The sequence below is a fragment of the Pieris rapae genome, chromosome 14, assembly GCF_905147795.1.
Source record: "Pieris rapae chromosome 14, ilPieRapa1.1, whole genome shotgun sequence".
NCBI classification, from domain to species: Eukaryota; Metazoa; Arthropoda; class Insecta; order Lepidoptera; family Pieridae; genus Pieris; species Pieris rapae.
Genome location: NC_059522.1, coordinates 10,128,656 through 10,155,918, shown reverse-complemented (window position 1 = coordinate 10,155,918; position 27,263 = coordinate 10,128,656). Strand labels below are relative to the sequence as shown.

Sequence of the window (27,263 nt, the reverse complement as noted above, 5' to 3'; positions counted from 1 at the left end):
GACTGTTTACTGCTGGTTTCCTTACGATGTATTCCTTCACCGTATTTATTACACAATCTATTTGTGCATAGGAAAGTCACTTAGATGCTTAAATGCTTAGATTAAACTAAATAGATCCGATACAATGTGAGCTTTTTTATGGAAAATAAAAGTAGCCTTAGACTTTATGGTGTCTACGTATCGTCCAACAAAATGCCCTACCTTGTTACACGCCCATCGTCTTACCTCGTTCATTATGCTCGATGCATTATTCTATAATTTAGACGCCATAGACACACCCTCTGAGTGTAAACATGTTAATATGTACTACATCTACGGTTTTACAATTGACATAAATATTATGTATTTAAAGTGGTTATGTTTTAAAATTAATTTCTTTATTCATTTTTAAATTACTTTTTTTTAGTAAAATTAATTTTATTCCTAACATTGTAAATGGCTTTAAATGAGATATGTGTAAGTGAATATCTTATTTATTAGTCAGTATATGATTCGCAGCGAAATATAATTGAATAGGCAAAGAAGACAACTGACAGATAAAAAAGAAATTCACAGTTAAATTTATATAAATTTTCATCAGTTGCAAATAAAATGAAAACTATATGAGTTCTTATCAGAGACCCTTGGGATTATGTCGACGGGGCCGTGAGAAATAAATAAAATAAATGAAGTAATTCTCAAACGAACATGTTCCATAAATAAATTAAGTACGTGACTGAAGGAGCGTTATTAGTAAAGTTGTGAGTTTTATATCCGAGCCTGAAAGCCTAAGCACGAGTGCTGTGACGTCATCTTTCATTATTTTCTCGCCAACAATTTTACATTATGAACCGAGCACTTTGTTTGATAACTATAACGGGTACCCTCTTTCATTAACTTTGTAATTTTAAGATTAAGCTTCAATTAACCTCGTAAACATTAATCTTAATTAATATAAAGACGTACGTATTTAAAATATCAAATCCATACTTTAAAAATATAAATAGAATGATATCTAAATATCCTACTTTATCCTTCATTTGCAAACTTCATCCATTCTGGGCCCTATTTCTTTATGAATGTCTCTGCTTCCTCTTAGCCTACCTGTTAGTTGTCCATTCAGGTACTGTTTTTAAATACCAAATTTCTACTAATAAAATAGACGACATGGTACATAGCAACATTTAGTTTTTTGAAAAGCTTTAATATAAAATTCATAAAAATTAAAACGGTAAACTAAAGCGTATCAGTATTATTTTATGTCATAAAATGTTTAGTTTCAATTTGATCTTTTATCAAAATTTCGCTATAGTGTTGGCCGAATATACAATGCAGTAAGACATAGCTTTTCCGTTTTAATAAATTATTGGGAATATTCCTCGGAAGCAATTGTATAAAGCAGACCTGGTTTATGCCTATACGAGGCAAATCAGCTAATTGCTCACACATCACAGAAGGTACACAAAGCTCGACGTGGTTGACACAAGTTCGTAAGCACATTACGTAAAACTAGAGCCTGCGTCTACAAATCATTAAAGTTGGAGGGTCGACTGTTTGTCATTTGTTCAGGCGAGAATGTCAGGGCGTTAACGTTTCCAGTGTTTCGAACAGATATGTATAATGGCTTAGCTATCCTATGTCATAGACACGATGAAATTATAAGATTCCTAAGAATACTCTATGCTTGTGACGCTTTATTATTCCGCACTCATAGTCATAGTCATTATTGATTTTTATTATGTCATATATATTAAGAACATTAACATGATGTCATAATAATAAATAAAGTAATTTACACCATGCCTTTAAAATGTAATTACCTTTAAATATATTGCATGAAATGTACACAAAACTGTTTGAAATAACATTTTATTATCAAATATGAAACAAATGCCAGTTTGCTCATTTTTGCGTCCTATATTTGTATGAAAACTTCATTGTTATAGTTTACATTTAGCAAAAAATATACAATCGTAAAACAAGCGATAAGGTTGGGCGCTGTGCCATGTTAAACATCAGTTATTACTTTCATGCTATCTACTGCTTTTAAAACTAATTACTCTAAGGTAGCCCCATACAATTCACTATAAATTCATGAATAACTTATCAACATACATAATCAATTAGAAGTAATTAAATCAAGAATTGCGTTTTTTTTAGTAGTTTCAGACTAGAGTTTTTAACCTTGCTTAAATAGGAAAGGTCACCATCGTGTTTGTGAAATCCCTAATAATTTTATTATATTATTTAATTTAGTCTTATTTGTCACGCATTTATTAAAGATATGCTTTTATATCTAATTTAATAGGTTTCCTTTAGGGCTTGAGATATCACGTGTGGCATCGATTGATTAAGGCTATGTTGTCTCACCGAGTGACCGCTTTGTTAGCCGACCGTATCTATCTTCTCCGATTACATTATTTATTTCAATACACGGCTTCAAGGTACTGATATCTATTGCAGTACATTCATTATCTAGAGATAATCAGTTATATAATATTCAGTCCTAGGCAAAGTTCTTACTTTAAAAAAGACTGAATAAACAAAAAAAAATACATTTTTATTTAATTTCGGTGACGGGTTACCTTGGTGACTCGTACCATCTATATTGAGTAGCAGTATTATCATTATGATTATCTTTTATTATAACAACAGACAAATTATACATGTTATACTAAACCCTACGTTCTCTTTGAAATTTTAAAGAATGCTTATACACAGTTATTGGTTTTATCAAAGACAACGAACTTCAAAGAAAATTCTTCAAGAGTTTTTATACAATAAGTGAGTCCCTTCCAGTAGATACACAATATCGGTACTAAGGAATGTCTACTCACGGGTGAGACGTGACGAGACTATTTATGGAAATGTTTGAAATACTAACTCACTAGTTGGGAATACTTCCACAGCCTATCTAAATATTGGATTAAGATTTAATCAAATTCCACATTGCTCTAATTTACTTATAGATTACGTCTGCTTTGAGTAATATTGGTAAAAACCACTCAACTAAGTAATTTAAAGAAAATAGAACAAATGGCTTCGCTTATTTACAATGCGTAGACAAATAACTTGCTGTTAAAATTGTTATATTAGTTCCATACATATGAAATAAAAGGCATCCACCATACTGTCCGGGCCGTACTTCAACAGAGTATCATTTTAATAGTGTAAAGATAACAATGGTACATACTTTGATTACTTAAATATATTCTATAAAAAAACTACTCTTTGTTCCTCCCATACAAAACGCCATTTCATCATTTCATTCGTATCAAAACCATTTCCTGTAAATGTTCGAATCAATCTACAAAGATTTCTTTCTTGCTTTTTTAAAGATAAATAGTAATAAAAGTCTCAACTCGCATTCAACATGAAGCCTTGGTAGTTAGCGGAGTATACGTCGAAAGTAATGGGTGCGCTTTGTGCAAACCGCAGTTTTGCTCACGAAATATAGTGGGGACCTTTTTATGACATGAGGCTGACCTGAATTTCAAAATTACGCCGAGAGACAACATTTCGTGAAAATTGTATTTACATTAGGTTCTACCGAGTGTTTTATATTTTTAGGGCAAGTTTTTCTTTAACTTTATTAAAGGATGCAGGTCAAGAGATCTGTTAACTTATACTGAATTATTTGCATATTACTTCATGTTTATTTATTTGTTTATTCCAGAATAGGAAAGGGCAGGAGACTCATCTGATGTTAAGTAATACCGCCGCCCATGGACACTCATTGCCTAAGTGGGAACGACGGCTGTTGAGGTGATATATTGTTTTATTGGTGTATACTTTACTTTGTATATTTAACGGAATACACGTTCAAACATAAACACAAAACACAGATAACAATTATTACTATACAAAAAATCTACTTACTTATATTAAATTGATGCATTGATCATTGATGTTTAATATAAACGAGATGTTTATTGTCATTTATAATGTTTTTATAGTAATTCCATGACATGAAGACGATCATAATACAGTTATTCTTCTCTTTCAAACATTATTTGTGTTACTGTTCTGATTGTGTGGTGAGAGTGTTTGTATTATAACTTTGATGTAGTCCCGAAGGATAATGGAACAAAACTTGTAGGCTGAATAAGATTGATAACAATTGAATAGTCGCTTCTACTTTGCTCGTTATACCTTAAACTTCGTCTTATAAACTAAAGGGACTTATTTTCCCTTAGTATTATTGGTTTGACTGTAATATATTCAATACAGATTTCGATTCAATAACAAATTAGAAATTGACTGGCATTGGAACTCCTAACCAAAGGACTGTGATGACGTGTAAAATCTGATGTAAAATAAAGATTAAGACTTTTATGAAATTGTTAATATCATGTTAATTATTAACAATAAAGGTTCTTTTAATACTTGATCATGTTTCAAAATTTTAAAGGTCAAAAGGTTACCAAAACAGCAAACTGAGTTGTTGACTCTCCGAGAAAAAAATGGGGAAAAAATGTTTAATTAAGTGTCTGAAGTATTCAAATACTTGAACTAAATATTTTTAAGTTCATATTTCAGTAATTTCTTCTAAACGCACCGGCATACTTAACATAAATGCGAAGTTAAATTAACAATCAGCTTAATTACCTTAAGTTTCATTCATCTAAACAAACTTTTACGGTTGTTAGAAAGACGAGTGTGAAGAGCTGAAAGTTAATTTCTTAAAGTTTTTTTAAAATAATACAATGTTTTACGATACAATACTTTACCATAAAAATTATCAAAATAATACATGCCATTGTTATTTTATTCATAGCAAAGTAATTTCTTCATGCAGTCAATTTCTTTGAAAAATGTCGGCTATACGTCCCACGTGAATCTCTCATATAGATTTTGACGCAACACGACCTTTAGATAATATTACACAGTTAGTCAGGGACTTGATATCAGATTTCCTGGAAAGTTTATCTGCCAGTTTGTTCTGGCATCTGGCCCAACGCTGGCAGATGTTGATAGAACTTTTAGTGAGTCCCTTAAGTATCTCAGTGCGCTTAATGCGATTTCGATAACGTTAAATTATAGTTCATAGAAAATTTAAGCTTTATACGTACATATAGCAATATAAATAGGTATAATATAATAATTGTACTTATTTATTTATGTATTACTTGTGTTTGATAATAGAATTTATAATATATAATATAATAATTTAAAACTTAGTTTAGATGAAAGTAAAAATGCATTTGTTATTTCTTCAAAAAAACACTTTGTAAAAGTATTATAAGTCGGGTAAATGTAAATGTAACTTAGGATTACTAATTATGTATTATCTGAAAGATGAGCACTAAAACAAATTTTTCTAATTATTATTATCTAAGGGAAGTAAAATGAGCATTGGAAATATATAAAAGTTATCTCCGCAGATAGCAACTATTTGTAACCTGTCTCGATCTAAATCCTTCGGGGCCGTAGATTTATTAGCCGCCCGTAATTAAAAGTTGGGGTAACCTCGTCAAATTGCCAGGTGAAAACGTTTTAAGACTCACGATCCCTCTAAACCCCCACTTACACGTAATACTTGCTCCCTTAACAGTCTTTTGTGTCTTTAATTAGAAATTTTTAAGTTAAATTACGTCTTTTGTTGCTGACAGTTATTTACGGTATCATGCCATTTAAGCCATATAATATGCTTTTGTGACATTATTTTTTAAATGATCGTGTATAAGTTTTAACATGGCCCGTAGAACAGTTTTACTAGAAAAAATGATTGAGCACCAGTGGCGAAGGGTGAAATTTTGGCAAAGGGATGCCGGTCCAAAAAAATGTTGAACAGCACTCTATAATTATGAATTAAAGCCATAATAACAAACAAAATCCACAGTATTTAACCAAATCTGCGATTAAATTACCTTACAGAATCAGTCACAGTTTAAATAACACAAATATTAAAATATAACAAACGAAATTATCACGCACCAGTGGTATAGGAACACATGTCACATACTAAAAATAATCTATTTTCAACCAAACGAAATGGAACGCGAAAATATGCCAAAATAAAAAGAATATGACTTGCGAAGGATTTCATTATAACGCTAATTCTTTTTAATTTTGTCGTGTTTTCTTTCTCCCGTGCCGTGGTTCAATAACAATAATTTCTTTGTCTCTTTCTAATAGAGGAGAGGAGAGAACTGCAAGCCGGTCGCGATCAGCCTTATCTTTCTTTAAATTTTACGTACAGTTAGCGAGCATTAGAAAGAGATGGTTTGACACGCTCTGTCTCTTTTCGCCTCATAGTAAAACGTTGGCCGAGATAAGCTGTAATTCGTCGAGTTACCTTTAATGTAATTTAGGTACGAAAAATTGACGCGCTGATTAATTTACGACTATAAAATGAAATGTGATACTTAGGGTATTGCTAAGAATTACTATTGCTATTGTAAATCGCGCAGGCATTTAATTAATAATACTTTGTTAATGAAATAGAATGTAAATACTTTTGTATGAATATGGAACTGATTTTTGAAAGGTAACCCGGTGGGAATCGGCTTGTATGGACTCTTCGCCACTGTTGAGCACAACTGTATGGTAATGCATCTGATAACTAAATATAGTAAAAATATAATTAAAGGTCTAATTTCTAGTACACAGTAAACATCAATTGATTTTGAACATTGATGAATGTCATCGATAATTATTGCGTTCTGGGAATTTAATTGAACAGAATTATCAAGTGTTTACAGTTCGAAGGAGTTTCCATTCGAGGACTGAAATTACGTGACCATACCGTATTTGGGCATTTGCGGTTTATCGTGTATATATTACTTAGTAGTACGTTTTTGCTTTGCATTATTAAAAAGACGTATAATAACTGAACCAATATCTCTTCAGATGTTAGTTTGGTCGTTTTCCTTTCAATATTTTTAAACCTACACTTTACACAGAACCGAAAATATTCAGGCGTGACCTTTTTGTTATGGACAATGGGATATCTTCGTTGGCATCTTTACAACGGGATGAGGCTTTTGTGAAGCATCTCTTTCAATTGGAAATCATGAGTGAAATTTATGACGCATGAACTTCAGAGAACAGATGTTCCACAATGTCTGTCTGCAAACTGGGTTACACTCCACATTTTATAACGTGCTTTTTGTATCGGATACCTTAAATTTTAAATCTATAGCATTGATTTTCGACGAAAAGTCTGTTTTTGTCGACTCGTTTGGCTTAAATTGTAACCGTTATAATTTGTATTCAATCGCTTGGTAACTATGTTTCGTAGGTTTTAGAGTGAATAATTGGCTCTTAACTTATAGTGAATTGAAGGCAAGTATTTCTTAAATGTTTCTCTATCTTTCGTTCTAAGACTTTGCTGATATTTTGTCTTTATGTATATGCTCCTAACATAAAAAAAACTACAAAGGTGACAGGCAGTTATTTTATTTATTTATTTTGGCATTAAAAACTGTTCTAAGCCGTTGAATCTACGACATGTTATTATTTAGATAGACTAAGAACAATTACTAGTATAAATATTGGCAAACAGTATCCTGAGCATTTTATATAAAGCTCTTCTGTTCAAGGAGTTTAATTTTCGCGAAGTATGCGCTTCTTAAATTTTAAATGTTAACATGTTTCATGTTCGGTGCATTTTAAACTTCCCTACGTTCGCGAAAGTTTTAGAATGCAGAATGGAATATTCTTGAAAAATTACTTTTAATTACTTTTCTCATGGCATTATAAAAAAAAACGAATTAGGTATTTATTTGAAATACAAATTAAAATCCAGTAAATATATAGACTAGACTGTTTCGGGAGGAATGGAAATTAATTATGTGGCACACGATCTCTTCTTTGTAATAAATGCGTGTGGAAACTTCTCGTATGATATCAGATGCAGGCAAATCTGTGTTTGAGTTTCCTATAAAGTGCGGTGCCGTATCTCCCCCAAACGGCTCGAGGCGTACCTTTAAGCGCTCCTTCTAAAGGACACGGAGTACTTAAGGGCACGAGTGTTGTGATTCCCTGTTAGCAAGTGCTTCAACGTTGGGCTTTTTAATTAACGCTCGTTACGTAGAATTTCGGTTTGAACCGGTTATAGCCGGATATTTGAAGTTATAATGTTTGTACGCCTCATGAAATGGGGAATCATTTATGGGTTTAAACTGCAATAATACAATTTTATTATTCGGCTTTTTGTTATTGAAAACTTCTTGATTTAATTACTATGAATGTAAACAGCATTACCCAGAGTCGTTTATTAAAATAACTATTGCGTGCGAGTCTCATTGAAGTCGTAGGCTCGATCCACGGCTGTGCATCAATGGAATTTCTGTGTATGAGCGCATTTTATATTCGCTTGAAGGTTGAAGAAAAACTTCGTGAGTAAACCGGTCTTTCCTTAGACCCAAAAAAGACGACGGTGTGTGTCAGGCACAGAAGGCTGATCATCTAGTTGCCTATTAGACTAACAACTGATCATGAAATAGTTTCAGAAATCTGATGCTAAGCCCTAAAGAGGTTTATTTGATTATATTTTATATTACATTAGCTAAATCATCGTAATCGTGCTTACCGATACAGATCTACTGAGATGATATTTTAATTCTATCATCAACGTTTTGAAAAATGATCACTCTTTTTCAATTGTTAAACTATGTCAAACGGTGTTCGTTTGTAACAGAATCCTCATAAATGTTTTACCGGCTTTGGTTAAAAGAAGCGTTCAAGGAGTTCGTACGCTACAAGGTCATAGCTGCAGGTCGCGACCTCTCTAACCCACACAGGGCTCCATTTACATATGCAATTACTGTTTCGACTAGTTCCACAATAACCACGCTTTAAATATTCAGAGTCCACTTTAAACTTCGTCACACTCAATTAAAAATGCTTAATCCAAAGATGTGTATGAACTTGAATTATCTGCGTGATTCGCTAATAGGTAATCGGGTTTTAGTTAACTATAATAAAATTCATGAATATATTTTTCACTTTACCAAAAGGATGTGAGAATTTTAGGAAGACTCTGACTTTATTAAGCAGTACTTACAATTCCTTTTTTCAATAAACTAGGTTAAAAAGTAAAATTATAACATATGGAATCTAGCAGTGAATTAATGTGATAAAGTATACTTACAATTAAGTGAATACTGTCAATAAGTACTGAAAACGATTAGGATAAAGTATATTCAATAAGAATTTAGTAAATATTTCTCTGCTTGTGCCTGAAGGCAATCAAGGCTTATAAAGAGCTTCGAAAGCACTATTAGTTAATGGTCTGGGTGGAGCGAAGAGTCGATGGTCACTTGAGACTGTTTGCTCCATTCGAGACTCCCAGAATTTAGTTGAAAAGATGCCATAATGTGCTTTTGTTTATTTATTCGTGATGTGATGCATTACAGTTAAATAGATGTCCATTTACATAAACTAATACTTTTAGGGACCTTTTAGCATAGAACTTTATTTAACAAAATCATGTACATCCTATATATTATAAGAAAGGAGGTAATAACTTTGGTAATTAAATTGTCCATTGTACCATCCCAAAGTGGTGCCAGAGCGCGATATTTCTACCAGCTGTTGCTTCCGTCTCAGCTTCAAGCGTTGAACTCATGTTCTCTGTCTTTGCATTAAATAGACCTGTATGCCGTCATAATCTATCTCTCTAATCCTAGCAAGACTCTCAACAAAACTTAAATTTCAGTATGTATATTCGATGTATAAATACGCCAACATCGTCTAGCTAAAACAAAGCACATTATTAAAGAAATCTATTTAAAAACATAAAATCCCTGTAAAATATTAAGTACCGAAATCATAACATATTTTTTTGACTCAAGCATGTTTTGAGGTTACATTCGTTCAGTGACCCTTAATCTTCAAATGAAAAATACATTTTATTTAAAGCAATTGTTCAATCTTTAATGCAGCTTTTAGGTCATGATTACAGATTAGACTTCCCAGGTCATTTAGAGCGAATGCCTCAAAATGATAAATGGCATATTTAACCAGTATCGGACGGACGGGTCTTAAAATGAATTGCTTTATGATTTATGGACAGATGAACAAACTGTACAATCTATACATATATAATAGCCACAATTCATTTCAGGAAACACCTGTTGCGCAATAAATCATTGTTTGTGGATTGGTTTCTTTTAATGACCACATCAAATCTTTATTAAACAAAACACGTAAAGCAGTAGTAAATTAAACATTGTATGCAACTAATTATAATGCAATTTAAATTTGGTGTTAAAATTAAACACGATTTATAAACGGCATTGAAATATTGTAAAACTAGTCCAAAAAGAGGAAAAGGTATTTAGTACAAAACCTTGCTAAGTACGTAACTCATTGGAGCAGCACGGCTCGGAAGCTTCTTTATATTTAGTTAGCGAGTTGTGCAGCGTGCCGCAAAGTTTGGCGAAGGTACACAGCTCAACGCTGCTGATGCTGCAGCGGCACTTACTGAGAATTTCGCGAAACGTTGAAAGTTTTAGCGCTTACGTATCTCCCACAAGCCTTGCTCCACTGCTTCTATATAAACTAATTCCACGTCAAACTGTCATAAAACTAAGCGGTAAATTATTTCAAAATCAAAAACTTTTTACATTATTTCGTTGCTTCGTAAAAATTTAGGTTCCATTAGCTTTATGAATGTCTGAAAGTTTGGTTTCGTGAATACACAATATATAATTTTTATATCTCGCGGTGTGACACAAGATATAATAAAAAATACTAAATTAATATGGTTTTTTATAGTTTTGGTAATTGGTCATTTGATACAATATGTTATTTATTTGTCTTGCTAAAAAATATTATAAATGACGGTGTAGGTAGGTAGTAAGTCATACGATAATAATAATTTAATTCAAGATCAGCATCAACTAATAAGTGATGTATGAGCTCGGATATTATTATAGGAACAAAGGGGTAGAGAGTGCCTGGTATCAATCACCTTTGAGGATAATGGATATCAGACACTTGTCCTAAATTACATAGGATCATATTTACTCTAAATATTAATATCGACTCGACACGTGCTACATAAGAAGAATTTGTATTACGCTCGTTGTAACTGATTTACTTTAACGAACTGTCGGTGTGAGGATAGGGAACCTTGTATTGAAGTTCAAAAACTTGGATAACTGTCTATAAAATACATTTAATAATAGTAGCTGCTGGTGCTATACGGTGGCCACAATGCTACCATAGCCAATGTATCAAAGGTTTTCAAAAGGGTTTAAATTAAATTTAAATTCCGGCTGAGTGAGTAGATTAAAACGTATTAAACCTACCCGTACTTTCATGCGAAGCAATGGTTAGGCATTGCGTGTATCTGACTATCGCACTTCGATATCTACATTAGACACACAAAGAATGGAGTGAGAAAGGCCATTCTCGGACGTTTAAATCAAACTTTGGCCAGCCTTTATTATCATTCGTGACGATTTTGTATCGTGTAACTCGTTGAGGAAACAGAGTAAATGTTCCAGGTCAGGATGACAATGTTGGCTATTTTTAGAGCACCTTGCAGTCTACATTTTCTTTTTATAATAGACAGTTCTTTCTAACTTAAAACGGAATAAAATATACTCCACGGCAATAAAGAGTGGATTTAAGGGTGGGGCATTAAATTACTATTTACGAGGCCATTATGTATGTATAACGTTCTGCAACTTGTGATGTACTGTGATGAAGTTCGACTCAAAAGCACCTGGGCATCGTTTACGTGGGTTCTTTATTTAATTTAGTAGTTGTTTACATGTTAGGCAAATTACGAGAAAAACTTGAATAACGAATTATTCAAGTTTTTTAATTATATCACAAGAATATGATAAACATAATTTTTCGTGAGAAAGATTTTTGACTTATGCTTATAAGTAAACTTTGCCAAACTAAAGTTTTGTTAAAGGTACCTTTATGTAATAATTTCATAAGGACTGTTTCTGTTCTCTTCTGTTGCCTCTATTGTTTAACTGTCGGAATGTTCTTTCACAATAGAAATAGATTTTATCGATAACGGGTTCGTCCACAAGGTTTCAATTTATAAAGTTAAAAATAGAATGTAAAAATAAGATTTTAATAAACAAATGCTTAATGTTTGAATATAATGCAGGTACATGAGATATAAAATCTCTGACTACGTTTTAATTAAGGAGTGGAGTATTCAAAGGCCGCAATAACGAAGCTCGTAGAAGCACGTAACTTACTGAAGTTGCTTGCATGTTGACACGCCCCTTTCACATACTTCAAGGCTACGTAAGCTTTGATTAATGTTATACGTTGTTACCTACTTGGCGCTTAGCACTACTTTTCTTGAAAACTGCATGTTTAATCTTCTTTATTTTTCTAATATTTAGACTTCTTAAGGTTGTTAGTAGTAGTAAAAAGTCTTTATCTAATACGTTTGCATACCAATAAAATAAGAGTCTGAAACTTAAACAATTCAGTACAAATAAGCGCAAGTAAGAATAATAATGTAAGTTTTCTGGAAATTACCTTTTACTTGCATCGTATTCTTTTCGTTATACGTATATTAGGATACAAAAAAATTTATATTTTAATAATTTAACTTAATTATAATGTTTTCATGGAAGTTATTGATAAAAACATCTGTAACATTTACCTCACATTGTTTTCGACACAATGTTGGAAATTTGAACGAAGAGAAAGTTGAAAACTACGAAATACATGCTTTGGCATATTTTGCCCCAAATAAAAAAATTCGAACATAAAGTAGAGATAAGTTAAAAAACCTACAAAACCAAATTTGGAGTGCCCTTGTTGGCGCAAGACCCTTTTATGTAAATCTTGAAGGATGTGACTGGATTGCCAATGAGACACTTGGATTATCTTGATGAATTCAGCTTTTTACGTAACTCACATAAAGCTACATGCTTGGAGTAATAAGTTACTACGTAAGTTTAAAGTGAATGATGTAAAACAACTTGTGACAAAGCATCTGCGACTACATATAAGTGGATAATTTCTTTTCCTATCTTAATATACACATTAAATAACTGCACATGTAAATAAATACCTACATATTTCACACAAATGGCTGTTACATAGATAATATTTGATAGTAAGTAGTATGTGAATGTGTAATATTTGATAGATAGTAGTAGTACGTATCGTAAAAGACAATATTTTCGTAAGAATCCAAACTTATAAATAGAGGTATATAGTAATGTCTAACAATGTTTGAATTGTAACAAAATGCTATTGTACCTCGCTTTGAATAGTCCTTTTATTGCCAATGAATGCGGGCGCGGTATTGTGCCTCTAAACTTAAATGTAGGTATAAAATGATACATTCACTTCACATTCGTGCCGTTAGATGTATTAACTATAGGCATATGACATATGACAGATAACAAATATACGAAACTGTTTTTATTTAAAATTTAGGATTAGTTGTATACGAGTACTTGATACGAAAGAAACTCAACAGATGGCTTTTCAACATCATTTGTTGAGTTTATTGTTAATGTAAATATCGTAAGCTCAGGAAATTACGATATTTACATTAACATAGAACTGGAATAATATAAAATGTACTTCGACAGACGTGCGCCCCCACACTATGACCAATTTTTTCCTAAAATGTGTACCTACTCCCGTTTACATAATATTAGAAACTATGGCTGATAAACGTCGGTTTAAGATAACTTAATGTTAAAACACAAATTTCACGAGCTATTCAAAATGTTAGATGTTTCATTGTTTCAGGAAAAACAGATAAGGGAGAAAGGGGAGCACCTGTTAATGGAAACTTTATTAAAACAGTTTTGCGACAGACAATAGTTTGTTTGAATAAAGTGCTGAACAAAACAAGAATGCGAGGTACAGGTGGATAGCATGACAGCTTTTGCCACCGCGGCCTGATGGCGCTAATGCGCCGAATACTAGGCGACGCCCAGGTGATTATTATCATTAAGAGTAAAATATATAATTAAACTTATTTCCAACAGAAAAATATACAGTATTTATAATATTCTTAACCTACATAGTAATTACAATAATAAAATGAAAAATATTAGCTTTGTTTAGTAAAGCTGGAATAAATTAAAATAATTCACAATATATCCCAAAATAAATAGAGTACGCTACGTAAAATACACTTTGAGCAACGCATGAACTGTCTATTACTTTAAATGACAGGTTGGAAAGTGAATAGACGATGCTGTTTAGATAAATAGAAAATGATAAGACGGAAGGTCGTCGAAACCTAAGTCATTTAATATGAGTCCATGTTTATGAAATGAACTCACAGAGCCGCCATAACTCGTAGTTTAAATGGAGCGGGCATTGTTTTTATGAATGCAATATTAAATATTCCTATTGTGGCCTAGATATAAAACAAATTAGATTCCTTAGCGTGATTAATGGCAGTGAGGGAAACCGTGTTCCAAATTGGTTTAAGTAATGCCAGTTTTCTATCGAAATGTTCTATGTTAAATATAAATTTCGATTCGTATATCAGTATTAGCTAAACGCATTTTAAGTAGTAATAGTTTTTAGATTACTGGTTTTACCTCGTTGGATGATGAAATTCACTATCCACATTATACATTATACTATTGATAGCAGAGACATTATATTATTAGAATTCAGTCTTAACAATACAAGCTTGATAAACAAATGTTTGCTCTAAACACGACAGTATATTCAAAATAAAATTATTTTATCAGATAACTCACCATTTCAATAAGGCACATAATCGAATTTTCAATAAATTAACAAATAATTACCATGTCCAGGCGAAACTTCGAAAAATGGTCGATGAACAAGTGTCGGTGGGGACGAGGGTTGATACTGAGGCGGAGCCGGAACCTGCTGATCCTCTCATCACTCCAGCATGTTCAGTTCTCGATAGGTCGGACTTGGACAGACCAGTGCCTCCCGAAAGACGACTGCTTATTAGCACACTCGACAAGCCAAGGAACGGATCTCTAAACGGGGACCAAGCCACCCTTAATAGATCAACTAGACTATCTATTAGAAATGGAAAAGATAACCCATTTATTGGTTGGTATTCTAAAACGTTTCATTTATAATTTGAGGAATGATTTAAAATTCAAACAAAAAGCAGAAAACATACATAATAACTTTTTTTGTTCAAAATACGTTTCAAATTACGTTTGTTCGAATCTAATTTCAAAAAAACCTAATAAACCTCTCTCTAAGATCAGTTCAATTAAGAATTGCTTTGGAATAATATCTAATTAATCATGGATGTCATTTACTTTTTAGTCTAACCTCTAAAACAGTTTCTTCTCCAGATGATGACAATAAAGAAAATCATACGAATGGTAAACTCGATTCTCCAATGAAATGGTCGGCTCAAAATGGTAGTGACAGTGGCACATATGCTGAAATAGGGAATAGCAATACAAGCGATAAGAATCCTTTGGATCCAGCTGATAGTTCGGAAGAGGAGGTGCCGTTACCTGATGCCACCTCACCAGGTCGGAGTAGCGATGGACCGGAACCTAGAGCTGATATTACGGCTACACTCGATGGAGGTAAGTTTTTAAGTAGCAAGTTATCGGGCTTGATATATTAAAATAGATAGGCCACATTAAATATACGATTATTGGAATTACCGAAATTCATTAACTGACATGGCAGACATTCCTTCAAGAGAATGTTACCAGCATTATTGTTTTGTTTTACATAGTAGAAGATCATTTTAAGAGAGCTTCCTCTCTGCTTTCACCGATGCTGGCTGCTGATTAGTGTGTTATATTTTTTTACAAACAAAAATAATGTAGAAAATAGCTCCATAAGTTATCTTACCATGTACCTATAGGTATTAGTATTTCCTAGAAAGGGTTCTTGCTATTCTTGCACTGAAATTGCAAACAATCAGGCTAATCTCGGCTTAGAAGCAATTATGTTATTGTTATCTGGCAAATACCATTGTTTGTAAGGTAAAATATTACGAAGAAAAATATAAAGTTTCCTGTGTTTGAGTTACGGACTATACGGGAGATAATAGTTGGTAACTACTCGGGCTGTTTGAGTTGGTGATGAAGTAAGTTACGACATACTTGGAGATTCTTTAATGCTGCCTTAAACTTACGAGTGTTGTCACTAATGTCTCGAATAAGCTTTGCTGAATACTAATTAGTTGAACAATGAAAGTATGATCAATAATGTAAATAGTCCGCAGTTTTCGCCTCTAGAGACAAACTGTGAAAATTCCTTAATTAAATTTATACTCCATGAACGAAAAACCTAATTAGATATATCCTGATAAAGGTGTATATTCGTAATTAAAATTGAGTTAATGTGCTTGAATCTGAAATCAATGGTTCAGTATCTATGACCTAACATTCATACAAACATGCACAAGTTTAATAGCATCGGTCAAGATTGTAAAAATAGCATCGAAGTAAATAAAAAGTTAAAAGACAAAATAATGCGGATGTAACGAAATAATAAGCCATAAATTGGTGTCCGTTTTTCCACATATAATGGAAATATTAGGCAGTTCTCATACATTGTCTTCCCCTCGCAGCCCCAGTGCGCTAATGAGCTGGCTGCCTTGGGGAATAAGCTCATTTGCACTAACTGCAGCCGGCTTACAATGAAGGAACTGTGATGTTGTCGTTTGTCATTTAAGACTTGTCGTCGTTTTGATTAGCTGGCAGTTTTCTTCCAAGTTTTAACGAGTAGTAAGATATCTTATTCTGTATAGACCGATTTCGATGAAAATTTGTAAACACCTAGGTATATTTTCATGACCATCATCATGGTATAGAACAAAGGATTTCCATACTAGCTTTTAAAGCTGGAGTTTTAGTAATATTATCATACTATGTATATACTATGTATGATAATATTACCGTTTTATACACATATTTTTGTTGATAATAATTAGATAGCAATTAAAAGTTATTTCGAAGTAGGTAACTAAATTTCATCTCCGATTGTTAATAAGTTATCTGAAGCTTAAGCTATATTAAATAATATTGTAGAGGTGTAATTATGTCTATATAGAAATTTCGTAATTTTATTTGGCACGTGGATCAGGTCAGTCGCCCTAAAACCGCCATGTAATACAAGTTTTCATTGGTGTACCTTAAACACTAAACTGGTGACCCCAGCTCCAGTTCTGAGACCTACTCCTGGAACTGTGGTTGGGCGCTTTCTTCGTATACTTGCACCAATATAACAATTAGAAGGATATCCGAAAGGCAACATAAAGGCGAAAGGCGATGAAAGAGAACATCCCACGTATTTATTAAATTTTTGCCATGTATTGTATAGTACCTTCAAATGTGTTAACGACATTCAATAGAATTTCAGTACAATTAAGGATGTTTTTATTTCTTTTGGTGAATCGCAATCAAAGCCACTACACCTGTGCCGCGCTGCGATGCGTGATACATTCAAATAATCGATTTGTCTGGACGGGACCAACCACTTTCCTGACTGAGAGGAGTTTCGTGTTTTCGATGTTTAGATTGTCCAAATATAATGCTTTATAGAACGGGCGTTTACTCCTCATTATTTACATATAAAGTCTGTCATAGACTTTTGATAAGGAAATTAATTTACTAAATATATAGATAACATATATGTACACTTTTTATAGAATATAGAACGTCCATATATAGTTTGATTTTAATTAAAATAAATTACAATTGTTAAGTTAACTAAAACCTTTTTGTAAGAAGTAACAGCAGCCAGGCTGTATAGTTATTTTATCGTTGCGAGAAATCAATTACATTCTCGTTTATTTCAGTTTATCGCTTTTGCATATTGTAAAATACATAAAAGGTTTTGTATTATTTTCAGTTTGTTTAAAGTTTTAATTTATTTTTCTGTAATGATTAAACAAAACTTAATAGTATTTTTATTTGGGTACACATCGTTGCAAAAATACAAGACAATTAAAGTAATTCAATAAAAAGCTGTCCTTCTTTCTATTTTAAATAATTAAATAAAAACGATTGCTTTCAAGCGATATCATTCTGGCAACCAGTGGGTAAAAAGAATTTCTTTTAACTTCAAACTTAGTACGAACGCTTGCGATAAAATCTGGCCAGCTAACCAGTTAGCAAATAGCAAATTTTAAGAACACTACAGGAAAAACTAAGCGGATTAGGACAGGAAGTGAATTCCATAGCCATTTTATGTGATGAAATTTAGTTTTCAGAATAGAGTAGGCTATAGCTATGAGCTCCTATAAATTTGAAGTCGTTCTTAAGATAAGAAGAAGTTTTAGGATTAAATAGGATGGAATATAATAGGTGAGGAACGGGAGCATTACGCTGTTGATGAATGGGTAACCAGCCTAGCTGCTTATAGAACGCAGAGATATGGTCTAACTTACTTAGACCAAATATGAAACGGATAGACAGTTTGAAAACGATCCAGTTCATGAAGAAATTCCTAATTAAGATCATAAGGGCAAGAACTAGTAATCTAGACTATGCTGGTTCTGGACTATGCTAGGCAGAAGGAGAGATTGTGACTCAACTCTATTGAATACTCAATCAGTACTGTCCTGCATTCCCTGAACGCATTATCCAAAGTCAAGATGGCGCCTCTTACATAACTATGTAAATAAAGCTATATTAAGTATATCATCGTTTTATATTTGATAATGGTCTTGAATCCTAACTCAATAGAAAAGATATTAAATTGATTCTAAATTTACATTTACTACTACCAGTTCGCAAGTCAACGGCGTAAAGCAGGCAAGACTTTGACATTCATTAAACTCTGTTTAATAATGTGACACCAGTGTGACAGTATCAATAAAGCAAACCTAAATTAAATAGACAAATTTGAAGATAATATTTTATACAAAATAAGAAAAAATAAACAAATACCACCTACACAAGTTATTAAAGGGAAAATCAAAGATCAATAGAATTATGCTGCCAGAGAGCAGCTAAAATGGGTTTTTGTATTATTTCTTATTTAATTATTTAATCGAGATGTTCAATGTCGTCAGAAGAGGTATAGAGGTTTTAGTAGCTAATTAACGGCACTGCACTGCGTTTCTTGGTATTCAAAATAATCCCTAGGCCACGTAAACTATAGTAAAATAATTGATTATTACTTAAGTAGTTTATAAAATTACATTTGAATGTGATTTTTATGTATAATGTACCGTAACGAAATCAAAAATATCTACGGTTTAAATTTTAAAGAAATTGTTAGAGTTTCAAATTAAACTGTATCTAATAAGACTCATCTGAAAAGGAAACTTTATCTCTAGCCTTTATATAACTAATAAGTTGGTTACTACGTGGAACTTAGATATTCACTGCTTAAATTGAGATACCGTGGAAATGATATTAAAATTATTATGTAATAGATGCGGCGTCTCCAGGCGGTCGGTCGGACCGATCGCGTCAGGAAGATGTTCCCGCATCCCCCGGGATGCTCTCTGCCGCTCAAATGGCTCGACGGCTGCGATCTGAGAACGAACGGCTACAGGTTACTTTCATTCATCTCGATTCATTTTGTTTTGCCTAGGTACAAGCTTATTTTATGATATTCTGTAGAGATGTATTCATTTGTGGTTTTCAAATTACTTTCTTCCTTAAAATAATCACAAGTAATCAAGTAATCACACTAAACCTATATTAAGTAGATTTTTAGTCTAATTTTATTTTTTCATTGGTCATTGTACATATAACTACCAACTACTAATACAGTCGTTAAAAACGAATTACCGTAAATTTTGACGGTTTCATTAAACAATTCACGTTAGTATGGTTTTTGTGTACGCAATGCAACACTTGATAAGGTTGATTTAATAATTAATGGAAAGACAATCGAGTGAAAGCCTTATCTTATGTCTGCAACTTTAACCATTATCTGATGAGTTATTTTCACGATAAAATGGTAAATATTGTACAGTTGGACACGTGTTGCGTGACTGCAATGTTTTACCCGTCGCATGTGTTCGAAAGTTAACAAATCGATGGCAATTAATCTTGGATACAGGCGGAGTTAACCCGGGTTCGACGATTGCTCGTAGCGGCTGTGGAGAGGGGAGAAGTGGGGAACGCCCTTATCGAAAGGGCTCAGGGGGAGGAAGAGGAGAGTCCGCCGCTCGACCCGCAGCAGATGGAGAAAGAGCTGCTGTTAGCCAGGGAAGCTGTTAGCTGTTAGTATACATGTTTTTATACAACTCATTCTGTCACTGAAAGGATTTATAAAAATAACTAAGTCTTTAGACTTATTCATTCAAATTACGTTTGCATTGTATTGAAAAGAAACAGAATAGTAGGTTTGTTAAGAAAATATACTGATTATGTGTTTTTTGAATAATACACAAAGCCTAATGTAGTTGATCTAAAAGCCTTTGGTTTACAGTAAAAAAATATCTTAAACAATATTTAACAAACTCTTTTAACAAACCATCCCACAGCGTAAGCTCAGTTTCATAGAATTAAGTAGAACAAGAGCTGAAACAGTCTAATAAGAATGATTTGATTTTATTAATAAGAAAATTTCATTGAAAATTTACAACAAATTACTTTAAAATACAGAGAATTTGACGAGTTTACTACTATTAGATATTTGAAATTTGAATAAGCGTCATTAGGTTATTTTTATTAGCACAAAGAACACTTTTATTAGCATTTTTAATTGTACCTTTTGTGTTAGACGATAAAGAACACTACTGGAATTAAAAAGAGAGAAATTAGAACGAAAATTGTATCCACCTGTAAAGGCTTTAATCAACGGTCTTGTGCTTTTTCATAGGGATTGTGAACAAGGAAATATCAGTACTACTGCTTTTATCTTTATAATGTCATAACTTTTTGCTGTCGATCTATACAATGAGTGTTGGTTATTTATTAAACTAATATATTTTCTAGAATACCTAACACAAAATAAGCTAAATATATAAATATTGTAATGGTGTACTATCTACCCACTTACTTTATATTATGTAGGTTATAATTGAAGTATTATGTTCAATCTATCATAATGACACACATATGACATATAAAGTGACTCATACATACAATAGTCGTTTCAGACTTATAGGTTGACATAATAATCTTATATTACGTTATAGATAGGTAGAGTCCGAATGATTTTGTGAATTGGTTTTCGGGTCACGTTTTCGTGGGTTGGTTTGTAACTTCCACTGGCATTTCACTAATGTCATTACCTTCGCGAACACCGAACTATATTGGCTTTTGAGATAAATTTACTACGTAATCTATTTTCAATTTATGTTATAATAGTGAAATTATATTTCGTACAATGTGTATATTAACTTGTGGGTTAAATTCTCAAGATTTTGCCTTTATTAACATTACTCACTTATGAATTTAATTTTGTAATGATAAAGGTATGCAAGTAATTGATTCTGAAGATATTTTTGCTTAATGTTTGAGAATAAAATCAAAATAAATAAGTAAAATTAAAACAAATATGTTTATAATGAAATATAAGATACAGGTATCACTTATTCCACGTCATTAAAATTGTATCACAGACATCCGTACTCATTGGAAAAGATAGAGGTGTAAGAGAGAGAAAAATCCGGTTTAAAAACCTCTCGGTACTCTTTTAAAATAGCAAATCATCGTACAAAATGGCAAACAACACTTATTTTTTTAAAACAAATATAGCAAATTAATCAGAAGAAGCCTGTCTAGCCTAATTCTAGGTAAAAACTAGATAATCATTAACTTTAAAGTAAGCCTTCGTCAATCGTTAACTTTATCAGATACACCTAATATAATAAACGTTTATTATATTAGGAATATCTAATATATCTATAATATATTAAAAGTGTGTGTGACGACTCGTGCGCTAGGGGGCATATAAAGATTGCTCATTTGTTTAGTGATTATTAAAACAACCAAGTGTTACAAACTTATTATTGTGTAACCAAAAATGGAATCAGGGATAAGACAATAGTTTTATAGACTCCTAAGTATCGAGCCTGATGTAAAAGTTCGTTCCAATTCGTAAAATGTACTGAAGCATTTTATTAGAACATTTTAACACGTTAGTGTAGTTGTTAACATTTTGAATAAGCAGCAAACGGCCCGTTTGTTTGAGCCGATAACTGAAGCATGAACGTAAAGTTACACACCGCAAAGGGGATACAAGTGCGTGTAATAAAACAAAGGGTTAGAAAGTTTTTTAATCAGGTATTAGCAAGTGAAGCGTTCGTGAAGTCTACTTAATATTTATGATTTCAATCGCATGTAACATACTGTATTTATCCTGCAATTACATCAATCAACCTATGAAATAAGAAATGATCTATCATATAAGCTATTTTAGTAACTAAATACTGATAATATTGATCTTTTTTTTTAAATACAAATATGAATAGTGGCATTTGTATTTTGAAATGCCTAATTCTACTGGTCGTGTGCATGTCACTGATCTCCTCTTAAACGGCTAGACCGATTTCAATTAACTTTTTTTGTATGCGTTTGGGTGGCGCCTTGGATCGTTTAGGTTCACAAATAAGCACGGCAGATGGCGACGCAGTCGATATGTATGTTATTTATCTGCTGTAATATATAAAAACTTCTGTGCCTATATTCATAATTTAACTCCTAAACTGCTGGGCAGATTTTGAAAAGCAGAAAATATGTTTGTGTGTTCAAGTGGAGTCGAGAATAATTAATATAAGTAGATTTTTTTAATGTAAGACGTGTGTACAGGATAACGTTTCAATCAATTAAAATGAAGAAAATAGGACTTTTAGGAATTCCCGAAAACTAATATTCAATATTGAAAGCGTAATACCACATGCTACTTAAAGTAAAAGACCCGAAGCTCGTAAACCCTTTGCAGTTTTATTATTATTAAATCCAAATATAATATTGGATAAGCGTAATGTTACGTCAAACGGTTTCGCTCTATAAAATGCCGATCAAAGTGTGCTTATCTGCGCAACTGAGCCTTGCTAATCGCCAGCCGGGTTTATTGTCCTTTACAGCGATAATGCTCACGTAATTTATACCTTCCGTTTAAAGCTCGCTTTTTATTCTTTCATTAATATTGTCAACTTTCCATCTATATCAAATGTAAATACGAAGAATTCAAAAACTCATATATTCAAAAACTATGTTTTTGACCAATCAGGTATTTACAATTTACAAGTAAGAGAACTTGCTATACATACACATACATCAATGTACTGGAATTTTTAATTTCACTAGTTAGACCTATCGGTAAATATTTGTGAGTTTAATATGATTCACATGAAATATAATTCGAAAAAATCCTTTATTTAAAAGAAATTAATGTAAATTCATTTTCCCAAATATTACGTAATTTTCGGAAGTAAATAACTTTAACCAAAACTTTTACATACTAAATCGACAAGCTGTAAACTGGAAAACTTGGGTTCATTCAATTTTCATTTGCTCGAGTTATCCGTAATTGAAATCGATATTCTGCTTCATATTCAACGATTTCAATTTTATCCCTTTTATTAAAATACTAACTGAATAAAAATACGTGTTTAAAGGTGAATTTTTGTAGAATATGTGAACCCAATAACAAGCATTTGATTAATTGACCAAAATTTTTAACATTTATTATTATATTATTTGACACTTAATTTGACAGCATATTATATAATTTTAGTTTAAAAAAATATATATGTATTGGAAAAATGACAGACAGGATGATATTTTAAGAATCTATTTAAAATAGTATATTATAACAAGAGACATATTTATTTTATATCAAGAGTCATTGAAAGAAGGCTACCGAATACAAGGCATATCTTTAAGAAGCGGTCAGCTCGAGTAAATAAACTCACCAGAAGACATAAAATGAATACATATAACTTTATAACCTAAATTACATAATTCCATTTTACACCGACGCATTGTAGAGCTAAGCTAATAAACTAACTTAAACTTATACTCGTTGCAAAAACTAGATAGGAAAAATGTATGTCAGTACATGTCCAAAACTGAAAATAGTTTTTCCAAGATTATACTTTATATTTTAGCTCTGAAGGCTGATAAGAAGAGGCTTAAAGCTGAGAAATTCGATTTACTCAACCAAATGAAGCAGCTTTACGCGACTCTTGAGGACAAAGAGAAGGAGCTCCGGGACTTCATTAGAAATTATGAACAGGTTCGAGTGATATTTGAGCTCTCTCTGCTTATTACAAGTAATATAAACCTATTGAGATGATGAATAAAATATCAGGACTCGTCTGAATCCTAAAGAGTCTCGACGTTTTGTATGTTAAATTTAATTGCCTCAAAACTAGCATTTAACAATTTATATTGTTCTGATCTGCATAGGCAGGTTTTCTAGTGACAAATTGGCATTTTAGTTAATAAATTTTTTTCGCGTAAGTGTAAATAAATCGACAGTGAAAACAATTACAAACAAAACATAATTTGGTTTCACAGATGCGGTCAAGAAGCGGCGCGTCCTCTGCGTTGGGAGCGGAGCGTGCAGAGCGGGAACGCGAGCGGGCTGCTCTTTTGCGTCACGCCAGAGATGAAGCGGAGAGGTCCTTACAATTGGCCGCGGCGTTAAGTGCCCGAGATACGCAGCTACGACATGCAAGGGAACAATTATATGAAGTATGTAAAATAAGCTATATATATATAATAATATATATGTGTGTTAAATGTTTGTTAAATTCAAATCAATTTATACAACTTATATACGAGTACATGTTTGTTTAGCTCTGACTGCGTAAAGTTCAATATCAGAGAGCACTGAATTACAAAGTTAAAGTACGTTAGTCAAATAGCCATTGTGATAAACCACGATAGTCAAGTAGATCGTGTCCGAAGTCCGAACTATGACTAGAACCGCAACTAATACCTCGCCCAGACTCGTGCCACACGAAGGAAGTTTCAGACAAGCCATGTCGGAGAAATATTAGCTTTCGCTCTTTACAAATAGTTCAATTAAAGTACTTTCATATGAGTTGAACAGTTCGGTCAACTATAACCAATATTTTACACAAGATTCAAGCCAATGAAAAAAAAATGTTCAAAACTAACAATTATTTACGAATTATGACGATAGCAAATATGTGTTATATTTAAAAAATTATGTACAAATCACTGAATCTACAATTCAAAGTTGCCTGTCATATCCTGGCAGAGAAGATAGGCATCGGCCTAAACCATTAAATCAGTAATATAACTTGCCACTAGAGACAAAACCCACGTCACGTTCATGAAGCCCATAGGAAATGAGCTCGTATGAGAATGATAATAGCCTCGGCTCTCCGTGAACTATCTTAGGCCTCCGTTAACATTATTTTAATAGTGCATAATTTTGGGTTAGTTGTTGATTATTTAATCAAGACTATTTTTTGACGAACCCGCATTTTTTATGTCTCTAAAGATCGTTTATTCTTATTATCTGTTGAGAATGTCACAAACATAACATAGAAATATCAAAGATCGAATCCAAAGAGAGACTATTTTAGATACTTATTTTCTTGTAATATACGATTGTATTATGAACGAATAATTATTTTATGTGCTTGATTTTCTATGTAATGTACCAACCTGTTCATTTATATAAGCCCTTCCTCCGAATACAGAACAAATATGTTCCTATGATGATATTGCTTGTCCCACGTAAGTGACGCGAGTTTGGCTCGAGGTTTTCTCGCAGAACGTAAGCTGTTCACAAATTATAAGAAGTAGCAGTGGTTAACAAATCTTTACGGATGTATTGTTGTTTTTGTTATAATGACTTTAATAGATCAATCATTCTTACACCTACACAAGTTCGGGTAAATATTATAACCTATAAACAGAGCAATATCGACAGAAATTATGATGAATTGGTCCGGTAAATTCTCATCCATCATCAGCACACGGTGTTAATTAGAATTTCAAATTACTGATTGAAATCGTGAAGAGAAATAAGCGCAGCTGTTTCCACAGCACGAAACACTTGAAACTTCGGTTTTCGTTGTTTATATTTTTGCTCGGCAACTTGTAATGGAGCCAAATATAATTAGTTAATTTAACAGATTTTTTATATGTCAAGTCCCCTAACCTCAAATAATAGTAATCACTGTAGCTTAGACAAATCAGTCAGCTGATTGGTATATTTTTACAATAGGCACGTAGACAACTCCAGGCAGCGGGATGTCTTTCGGAGGGAGAGAGTGTGGCATCGTTGGGTATCGGTCCACCTATGATCCTCGGTGGTCCTTCAGGTCTTCTTGGAGACAGGGGCAGCTGCAGCGCTGATTCAGGTGTTAGAGGTATACAGTTAAGGAAGGACTTCGATTTAAGCTTTTTTTTTAAAAATACGTGGTACACTTCATGTAACTTTTTAGGTAGATTTTTATTAAACTTTTTTGATAATCATTTTTTGCCAGTTCATAATATAGTAGCTTAAAGTACAGAAGTTTACTGAATTAAATTTTCGTATTTAATATTAAATCGTATTTCATAACGTATGTAATATACTTATTTTATTCTCATTGGTTTTAATCGGTTTGAAATGAATAATTGTTTTAAAATGAAAAATGTGAAAAAATAGATTAGTGTACATTTTAAATGTGAAAATGTAAAAAATAGACGTCCTTTAATTATTTCAACAGATAAGATTGGTTTGTAGCACTTAAGACACGAAGATGACATTAATGTTAGTGACAGGTAGCAGCGATGGGGGTGCCACATCGGTGTGCGGAGGAAATCTCTCTGATTCTACGGCAGAGGGCGCTCCACTGAATATAGACCCCTACGATACAGATGCAGTCTCTCTCGTGTCGTCTGCGCATCCTATATATCAATGTAAGTATTACCGAATTAACCAACTCTCTCAGAATGTGAACGCACCCTCATAGCTGCAATATTACACCAGAACAATTATTTATTTATTTTCTTTGTTTCCTATTTTTACAGAAACTTAATATTAATACAATAGAAAGATAGTGATATAAAAATTAAACTAAACACAATATAAACAAAACAAGCAAAAACTTAAAACCTAAACAACTTATTATAAATAAGGCATTTTATTTTATTTTATTGTGTAATGATCTTATCTTGTTTATGTTTTTAATTGTTTTTTTTTAATTCCTATTTTAGCATAACTTATTTTTACATATATTGTCGTACATATTAGATATAAGATTTTATAAAATATCAGTAGATTTCGTAATATGTATGATGTTGTAGACTTAATAAATGAATAAATAAACGTTTATTTTTGTTTTTAAGTTTTGTATTTTTGTGATTTCAGCCAATGTGCAACTAAATATATCGGTCTCACAAATGACATTTAGGTATAAATATTAGAACATTTCTACATCAGTATAATTGAAATTAAGGTATTTAATATTTCTAAGTACT

At 32.4% G+C, this 27,263-nt stretch overlaps 1 protein-coding gene across 8 annotated transcripts in view; it reads left to right on the top strand.

Annotated features, from left to right (window-relative positions):
• Positions 1-27,263, top strand: part of LOC110992367 (kazrin) — a 52,761-nt gene that overhangs the window by 14,009 nt on the left and 11,489 nt on the right. For 5 of the 8 annotated variants that reach the window (XM_022258152.2, XM_022258148.2, XM_022258155.2 and 2 more), the window contains exons 2-10: positions 13,678-13,868; positions 14,709-14,976; positions 15,219-15,473; positions 19,286-19,407; positions 19,921-20,083; positions 23,924-24,051; positions 24,336-24,512; positions 26,023-26,167; positions 26,559-26,702. In XM_022258152.2, coding sequence (XP_022113844.1) covers positions 13,833-13,868; positions 14,709-14,976; positions 15,219-15,473; positions 19,286-19,407; positions 19,921-20,083; positions 23,924-24,051; positions 24,336-24,512; positions 26,023-26,167; positions 26,559-26,702 — 1,438 coding nt within the window. In that variant the 5' untranslated portion in view covers positions 13,678-13,832. The remainder of the gene's footprint in view (positions 1-13,677; positions 13,869-14,708; positions 14,977-15,218; positions 15,474-19,285; positions 19,408-19,920; positions 20,084-23,923; positions 24,052-24,335; positions 24,513-26,022; positions 26,168-26,558; positions 26,703-27,263) is intronic. The other 3 variants (XM_022258150.2, XM_022258151.2, XM_022258149.2) reach the window with 3 other exon arrangements.